This window comes from Psammomys obesus, unplaced genomic scaffold, assembly GCF_907164565.1.
Source record: "Psammomys obesus unplaced genomic scaffold, mPsaObe1.curated_primary_1811, whole genome shotgun sequence".
Lineage (NCBI taxonomy): Eukaryota > Metazoa > Chordata > Mammalia > Rodentia > Muridae > Psammomys > Psammomys obesus.
The window spans coordinates 142,366-151,430 of record NW_026596201.1 but is presented as its reverse complement, the minus strand read 5'-3'; the positions used below and the strand labels follow the sequence as shown (position 1 = coordinate 151,430).

The 9,065-nt window shown below is 41.2% G+C and overlaps 1 gene segment (V, D, J or C); it reads left to right on the top strand.

Moving 5' to 3' along the window:
- Positions 1-1,004: 1,004 nt before the first annotated feature.
- Positions 1,005-2,787, top strand: LOC129667983 (immunoglobulin kappa variable 4-1-like). The segment is given in 3 exon segments: positions 1,005-1,065; positions 1,267-1,583; positions 2,647-2,787. Coding segments are annotated over 3 exon segments (507 nt in total).
- Positions 2,788-9,065: the final 6,278 nt, after the last annotated feature.

Below are 9,065 nucleotides of genomic sequence, written 5' to 3'. Positions count from 1 at the left end.
GAGGGAGGGTGGGCTTAGGAGGGAATGAGGGAGCAGGATACAGCTGGGATACAGAGTTAACAAACTGTAACTAATAATAAAAATAAAGTAAAAAAAATCCCTTATTTTGTAAACTTAAAAAACAATAACAAAAACAGTCTCAGAAGCCCATTTTAATCCAGTTTCAATACTGCTAATTTCTAAATTACATTAATATTTGTATTTCTTGAATAAAAATTCATGGCAGTTTCCATTTATAGGAATGACTTCTTGAAAAATATGGTTTCCACTTTTATTTCTTCATATTTAGACCCCTCTTTCAATTTACTGATACTATAGGGATAGTTGATAGTTTCTGATGGATTTCCTTTGCTTTAAGATTAAAGTAGCTCTGATCACACTCTTAAATTAATGTCCACTAGGATATCCACAAAGTGAATTCTGGACTGTTCTTTGCATCTTAGTCCCTCGTTTATAAAAATCTAGAGCCCAAGTATCTGAGCCCTGTTCTTTGTCTTTAGTATAAGATAGGCTTTGGATATGAGTAATACTGAACACATCTGTCTTCAATTTTCTCTTTTCATTTCATCTTTTCTTCCTTCTACCCTTTCTTTCATTTTTTTCATGCTTTCTTATTCTGTTTCTTTTGTTGTTGCTGCTGCGATGTTTTTGAACCTATACTATCATTTCCCTAAGATTGTCAGTATGAGGTAGCTCTACTAATGTGTTTACAGAAGTCAATTTATTTAACTATGTCGTGGATTTTAACCTAGGTCTGCGATTAGAGCACTTAGTGCTTTTCTGTTTGAAAGCTGTCTTTCAAAGGCAATCTTTTTCAGTAATTGCTCATGCTCCCTGTAATAGTATTTTTGTCTGTTGACTGACAACAGCTACACTCAAGGACACTGCACAGGCATTTGCTTATGCATTTGCAGACTGCTTTGCATGGGCCCCCACAGCTAAGCCCAGCTGCTGAGAATATATAAACCAGCCTTTGCAGTGAGAAATGAACTTCATCAGACAGCAGTGGGAGCAAGATGAAGTCACAGACCCAGGTCCTGATATCCCTGCTGCTTTGGGTATCTGGTGAGAAATTCAAAATATTATAATCTTTATATAGTGACTTCTTTGTAGATAAGAAGTTTAGAGTGTGCCAGTCTCAATATTTCTTACATAATAATACTCTGACAAAATTATAGTACAAAGGTGTTAAATGGCAAATTTTACATGTTTTTACAATCTGTGTTTGTGTCAATATTCATGTTCATTGTGTGCTCCTGATTGCAGGTGCCTGTGCAGACATTGTGATGACCCAGTCTCCATCCTCCTTGGCTGTTTTAGCAGGAGAGAAGGTCACCATCAGCTGCAGGTCCAGTCAGAGTCTTTATTACAGTGGCAACCAAAAGAACTTATTGTCCTGGTACCAGTACAAACCAGGGCAATCCCCTAAGCTGCTGATATACTGGGCATCCACTCGACACACTGGGGTCCCTGATCGTTTCACAGGCAGTGGATCTGGGACAGATTTCACTCTCAGCATCAGCAGTGTGCAGGCTGAAGACCTGGCAGTTTATTACTGTATGCAGGGTTACATCCCTCCCACAGTGCTTCAGCCTCCAACACAAACCTCCTTGAGAGTCTCACCAGCTGCCTGCACCACACACAGCCATGGCTGTACATACTTCCCCTTCAGCTTGATAGCAGGTGTGACTGAAAGCATGATGAAAAAGTTTGCAGACCCCTTACAAAATTATGGGTTCAATGATTCTTATGTCTTTTGGTATAAAAACAAACCTTTATATGAAAATGCAAAAAGAACCCAGTATTATCTTTGTATTCCTTCTGTAACACATTATTACAAACTCTGCTCTTCAATATTAGAGATTTTTCTTTTTACAGTGTTGGAGTTTTGATATCCAACATAGTGATGATGACTGAAAACTTCATTTCAATTTGGAGTATTAGGGAAGAGTACATTTCTTGGTTTTTCTAGATTGTAGAGTACTTTTCTTTGTTTTTTTTCTTTCTTTTCTTTCTTTCTTCCTTCATGCATTCCTTCCTTGTGGTGCCCATATCTGCCGCTTATTGTTTTACTTTCCATAAGAGCTTTGAAATATTACTACATTTTATTTAACTAACTTTGTCTGCATTCATGTGAGTGTGCATTACTATGTCGGTATGTGCATATTTATAGGTGCAAATATGACATTGTATATTTATGGAGGTTAGAGGACAGTTTAGACCTGACTCTTTTTGACTTTGATTTCTGGGAATCAAACTCAGTTTTGACATCAGCCTTGGTGGAAAATGTCTTTGCCATATGAGTTATGTTGTTGTCCCTTAAAGTATTTTATGGATGTTAACTAATTGAACAAACTTTTCATGAAAGCCATGTCTTTCCAATGTATAATGTATTTTGACCATAGGCACTAACCTTCATTTTGCTTTCCCTTTCCTTGTATTTCTTCTTTCCTGTCAGGAGGCATTCAGGGAAAGGTATTCAGGAGACATCTGGGATTTCTGGAAGGCAACATAGGTTTGTTTGTTTGTTTGTTTGTTTGTTTGTTTTCCCAAGGTCTATACTAGAGGTAATTCTGAGGTAGAGACTGTGCCTCTAGAATTTCTTCCTCTAACTGACACCCCGTTTTTTTGGTCCTGCTATTACAGTATTTCTCAAAACTCTGGTATGGTGTGAAAGAGGCTTCACTGCCATCGTTCCCTGGGTATTTACCCATCTTGGTTGAGGAGATCTCCTACAGGATTTTTGTGAATATGTACTGCTGTTCAGATGAATTGATGATTCCATAGTGCCTGACAATCATTTTATACATTTCCTGTTTTGATTTAAACATTTGAAGTTAAGAAGTTAGATAGTTGATAGAAAGTTATAGCTACAATAAAAACCTCTATGAGCCTCCAGATGCCAAGTACATATATCTCACAAGAGACAGGTAAGGCATGACAGAGACTTATTGTCCCAAAGACTTGCCCCTCTTTTCTCTCTCTTCTCTCTTTCCTGCTTTGCCCAGAGACAGCCTTTTTCTCTTTTCCCCTACTAAAAGCTCCCATGTGAAACCTGTTGGTGGTGTGATTTATGAACCAGATGTAAAACTCCACCACGCTATCCTAAAAATGTACTTGCATGTAAATATGTCCATCCTTTTTTATACATATGTTGCATGAATGCATGTCAATTTATCTGTTAAGAGCGCCTTTTCTGTTTTGTCTACTGATGTGTGTATAATCAAGGCTAATGAGTGATCATTGGGCTGATACAATGGAAATGGCCACAACAGTTGGTCAGGAACAAGATTTCCCCGAGGGAAGCCTGGATGTGCTGCAGCTTCTACAGAGAAGATGCTAGTTAAAATCAATGCCATTATCAAAAGTTTAATAAAGCCCAAGCCTCTGCCAGCTGGCAGCCATTTGGGCCTTGCTTTCCAAACACTGACAATTAAGCTTTGATTGTGCTGGCCTCCTAGGGAGGACTCCATGGTACAAACTCCACTGTCTTGAGTCCAGTCTCAAAGACAGGACTCAAGCTATTCTGGACTTAGTACGTAGTGACAAACTGTCCAGAATCCCTTCTTGACTTGCAGTCAAGTCCCTGGCTTCCAGCAAGTTGCTGTACAAGCTAGCTTCATTGAAAGAATGGTGCTGAGATTCCTTTTATATAGTTCTAGTTGTTTCTCATTGCTGGAGAAGACAGCTCCAACAAGCCTTTCCCTAGGCCAAGGCCTTCTTTTCAGACAGTCAAAAGCTTCATGGCCCAGTCTCTAGCATTTTGAAGTAAGTAAACTGAGTGGACAAGCCAGGGGCCCTTTTTCAGTCTAATTAGGGCTGCCTGCTGTTAAAAAATAATAGCCCCAATTTCTTGGCTCTGCTGGTCTCCTTGTTGAACTCCTCCCCCACCCCAGGTCATTCTATAGTCCTCTTTTATAAGATTCCATGCACTCTGTCTAAAGTTTGCATCTGCTTTGATACCCTCATCAGTAGAGTCTTTCAGAGGCTCTCTGTGGAGGGTACCTGCACTGCTCCCTCTCTTCTTCCACTTCTGATGCCTATCCTGTTTGCCCTTCCGAATGAGGATTAAGCATCTTCCCTAGGGTCTTCCTTGTTGTTTAACTTCTTATATTCACATCCATCATCCAGATCGGCTTTATTTTATAATCACCCAACTGTGACTTCATTTTTATTAACCCATCCAATGAGCCTGCAGGGACTGATAATTGAATGAAAGACCATGAACGGAGAGGGCTTAGACACCCTGCTCAGATGTAGCCCATAGGCAGTTTAGTTTCCAAGCAGGTTCCCTAGTAAAGTGATCAGAGGTTGTCTCTGACATTAACACAGAGGCTGGCCTTTTTATCACCTCCCCTTGGGATGTACAGCCTTACCCAGCCACAGGGGAAGAAGATACAGCCAGTCCTGATGAGTCCTTATAGGCTAGGGTCAGATAGAAAGCAAGGAGGACCTACCCTATCAGTGGACTAGGGGAGTGGCATGGGAGAGAAGAGGAAGGGAGGAATTGGGAGGTAAAGAGGGAAGGGGCTACAGCAGGAAAACAAAGTGAATAAATTTTGATAAAAAATAAACATGAAAACAAATTCCAAGGAATAAGTCAAATAAATAATCTTAAAAAGAAAAGAAAAGAAAACCCTTAACTAAAGAGTGGCTCCTGAAGCTTAAGAGCCAAAAAGTAAAGTTTCAGTTGGCAAGGCACCAGATCTTAAGTCTGCAGGTTCAGGTTCAAATCCAAGGCTCCTCTCCTATTGAATTCTTGTGACCATTGGCCCCAAGTAGCAAGCCAGCCAGAAACTTTAAGAGTTTAAGTATAAAATGAGAAAAATCGGATTCTATGTCATTCCATATTCTGATGAAGAACTTATTTAACATCTAATTTGGAGGTATGGCAGGAACCAAGTTTGTTACAGACTACATGAAATTGCTGGAGATCTCCAGATATATCTAAACTGAGTGGTTCTCTGATCGATTCTGGTGGAGGAACCCTTGCGAGTAGGTCAGTAAATTTATAAACTCCCCAAATTAACCAAAAAGGGGTGCTTAAACCAACAGATATGAATCATACTACAGAAACACAAGCTCATAAAAAGTCAAGTGGGAAATAATCACTCCAAATGATCATAATTCCCTCAAGATTTCAACTAAAAATACTGAAATAAGTAAAAATTTTCAGTGAATATTTATAAAATATTTTTACACAATGGAATACTACTCAGCAATCAAAAATGAGGAAATCATGAAATTTGCAGGCAAATGGTGGGATCTAGAAAAGATCATCCTGAGTGAAATATCCCAGAAGGAGAAAGACAAACATGGTATATACTCACTTATATAGACCTATAAGATATGATAAACATAATGAAATCTATACACCTAAAAAAGATAATCAAGAGAGCGGACATGGGGTAAGATTATCAATCCTCATTTTGAAAGACAGATGGGATGCGCATTGAACACTGACAGGAGTCTACTGAGCGCATTTGAAAAACTCTAACTAGCAGTGTTTTCAAAGCAAAGACTCATCATCAAACCTTTGGCAGAGTACAGGGAATCATAAGAAAGAAGGGGAGTTAGTCTGATGAGGAAAGGATAGGAGCTCCACAAGGACCAAATATATCTGGGCACAGGGTCTTTTCTGAGACTGACATGCAACCAAGGACCATGTATGAATGTAACCTAGAACCTCTGCTCAGATGTAGCCTGTGGTAGCTCACTAACCAATTGGTTTCCGATAGTGAGGGGAACAAGGACTATTTCTAACAGGAACTCAATGACTGGCTCTTTGGCCTCCCCACCCTCCAAGGGAGGAGCAGTCCTGTTAGGCCAAAGAGGAGAGCTTTGCAGCCAGTCCTGAAGATACCTGATAAAACAGGATCAGATGAATGGGGAGGAGGTCCCCCCTATCAGTGCACTTGGCAAAGGGCACGGTGGAGATGAGTGAGGGAGGGACTGGGAGGGAATGAGGGATTGGGACATGGCTGGGATACAGAGTTAATAAAATGTAACTGGCTCAGCGCAGACCTAACTGCCTGGGGCCTGCAGCCACTGAGGCTGAGCCCCAAGCCCTTTATCGGCAAAGGCCAGCAGTACTGTGTCTCGGAGCCCCAGATTCACGCGCGGCAGCTGCACCATCCTCCCAGGGCCCGAGTCTGCTAGACGCCATACTAGCTCCGCAGGATCGCAATCACTGACGGTACCGCCCGCCCAATCCCACAGTGACAGAGAATACGCTATATACTCACCAAAACCAGACAGAAACGCCATACAAGCTAGACACACCAGGCGCTGGGCCTCCGAAGCTTGGAGAGCACAGTAAAGAGACCCCAGGACTTCCCAGAAAGCATCTGGACTAGCAACCCAGTCTCCAGTTACAGCGGGACTTTCTAACCTGGCGGCGGAGCAGCACTGAGCTGGCGGGGCACATCAGCCCTCCAGTTTAAGACTAACCAGGGCCAAACCAGAGAACAGAAAGGCTGATTACCCCGATTCCCACTGACGTGACCACCCTGAAATCTCCAGCTGCAGCAAGACCTCATAACCTGGCAGTGACAGCAGCACGGAACTGGCGGAGCACATCAAAGAAGCAGGGCCAAACCAGAGAGCAGACAGCCCAGATACGCCGATCTCTGCCAAGTGTCCTGCCTGTAAGTGAGTGCACCCTTGAGAATCTGCAGCTCCCCTGATCCTGGGTTCTTCTAAAACAGAAGCCAGGCATCGAACCCCCTCCCACCCATATACCCACTTTGGGAAACAGAGGGGCACTTGGAACATTGAAGTTCCTGCTCTGTGGGTCTAATTGAGGAGTTAAGGCAGTTAATGCCAGAAATTGCGCTGCGATCATCACTAGCGCCTGCGACATATACATTGCAGAGCCCCTCCCACACACTCAAGGGTTCAACATTAGCCATCACTCTGTCCCTCGAGACACACGCCCACACCCACTTACACACACACACACACACATATACACACACACGCACGCACGCTTGCATTTGCCTCTGTTTGCACCTGCGTACTTTCCTCCCACAGGTACAGCTAGTCCTCAGCATACGCTAAGGACACAGGACCTCTCTCAACTTCCTGAAGAATTCTCCAGACTCGAGAGAGAGACAGTACCAGTCTGATCGGCTGAATCCAAAAACAAACAGGGAAGGTCTCAGATAAGCCAATGGCCAGGGGTAGGCGAAAGAACATTTCCAACATAAATCAGGACATCATGACTTCACCAGCAAACCCCAAAATCGATGGATACTCCAATTCATCAGAAGCACAGGAAAATGACCTTAAAGCCATGCTTGCTCAATTATTTGAGGCTCATAAGGAGGAAATGAACAAATCTTTCAAAGAGATGGCCAGTCAATTGGAGGTAAAGAAAGAAGAAATAGACAAAACCCTTAAAGAAACACAGGCAAACATAGCCAAACAAATAGAGGCACAAGTAGAGAAGAAATTAGTGGCATACAAAAAGGAAATGAACAAAGAAATAGAGTCCATCGTAGAGAGACAGGAATCCAAATTCAAACACATAAAAGAAATGGTGCAAGGCATGAAAACAGAATTAGAATCAATAAAGAAAACACAAAGTGAGAAAACTCTTGAGCTGGAGAACTTGGAGAAAAGATCAGGAACCACAAAAGTAAGCATCACCAACAGAATACAAGAGATGGAAGAGAGAATCTCTGGAGCTGAAGACACACTTGCAGAAATTGATACTTCTCTCAAAGAAAAAGTAAAATCAGAAAAATTCCAATCACAAAATATCCAAGAAATCAAGGATGCTATGAAAAGACAAAATCTAAGAATAATAGGAATTGATGAAAAAGAAGACTCCAGGCTCCAAGGTCCAGAAAATATTTTCAAAAAAATCATAGAAGAAAATTTTCCCAACTTAAAGAAAGAGATGTCCATAAATATACAAGAGGCCTACAGAACACCAAATAGACTAGACCAGAAAAGAAACACATCACGTCACATCATAGTCAAAACACTAAATCTACAGAACAAAGAAAAGATATTAAAAGCAGCAAGGGAAAAAGGCCAAGTAACATATGAAGGTAGACCTATCAGAATCACACCAGACTTCTCATCAGAAACTATGAAAGCCAGAAGGGCCTGGGCAAGCATCATGGAGACTCTAAGAGATCACAAATGTCAACCGAGACTACTATACCCTGCAAAGCTTTCAATCAACATAGATGGAGAAAACAAAATATTCCATGACAAAACTAAATTTACGCAATATCTATACAGCAAACCAACCCTACAGAAGATACTAGAAGGAAAACTCCAATCCAACGAAAACGAATTCACCCAAGAAAACAGGGCATACAGATAATGTCCCAACAAAAATGAAAAGAAAACAAGCAATGAAACAAGGTAAGATCATCGACTCCATTACAAAAGGAACTAACATGCATTGGTCAATATTATCTATCAATATTAATGGACTCAACTCACCAATAAAAAGACACAGGCTAACAGAATGGTTACGGAAACAGGACCCAACATTCTGTTGCATCCAAGAAACACACCTATGCAACAAAGATAAACACTACCTCAGAGTAAAGGGCTGGAAAAATGTTTTTCAAGCAAATGGTTCCAGAAAACAAGCTGGAGTAGCCATCCTAATATCTAATAAAATAGACTTTCATCCGAAGTTAATCAAAAAAGATAAGGAGGGCCACTATATTCTCATCAAAGGAAAAATCCAACAAGAGGACATCACAATTTTGAATATCTATGCCCCAAATACAAGAGCACCTACATTCGTAAATGAAACAATATTAAAGCTTAAATCATACATTGATCCTAATACCTTAATAGTGGGAGACTTCAACACCCCACTCTCATCAAGGGACAGATCAACCAGACAGACACCAAATAGGGAAATAAAAGCACTCACAGAATCCCTAAATCAAATGGACCTAATAGATGTCTACAGATCTTTTCACCCAAACTCAAAAGAGTACACCTTCTTTTCAGCACCGCATGGAACCTTCTCCAAAATAGACCATATAGTTGGTCACAAAGCAAGCCTCAACAGATACAAAAGGATTGAAATA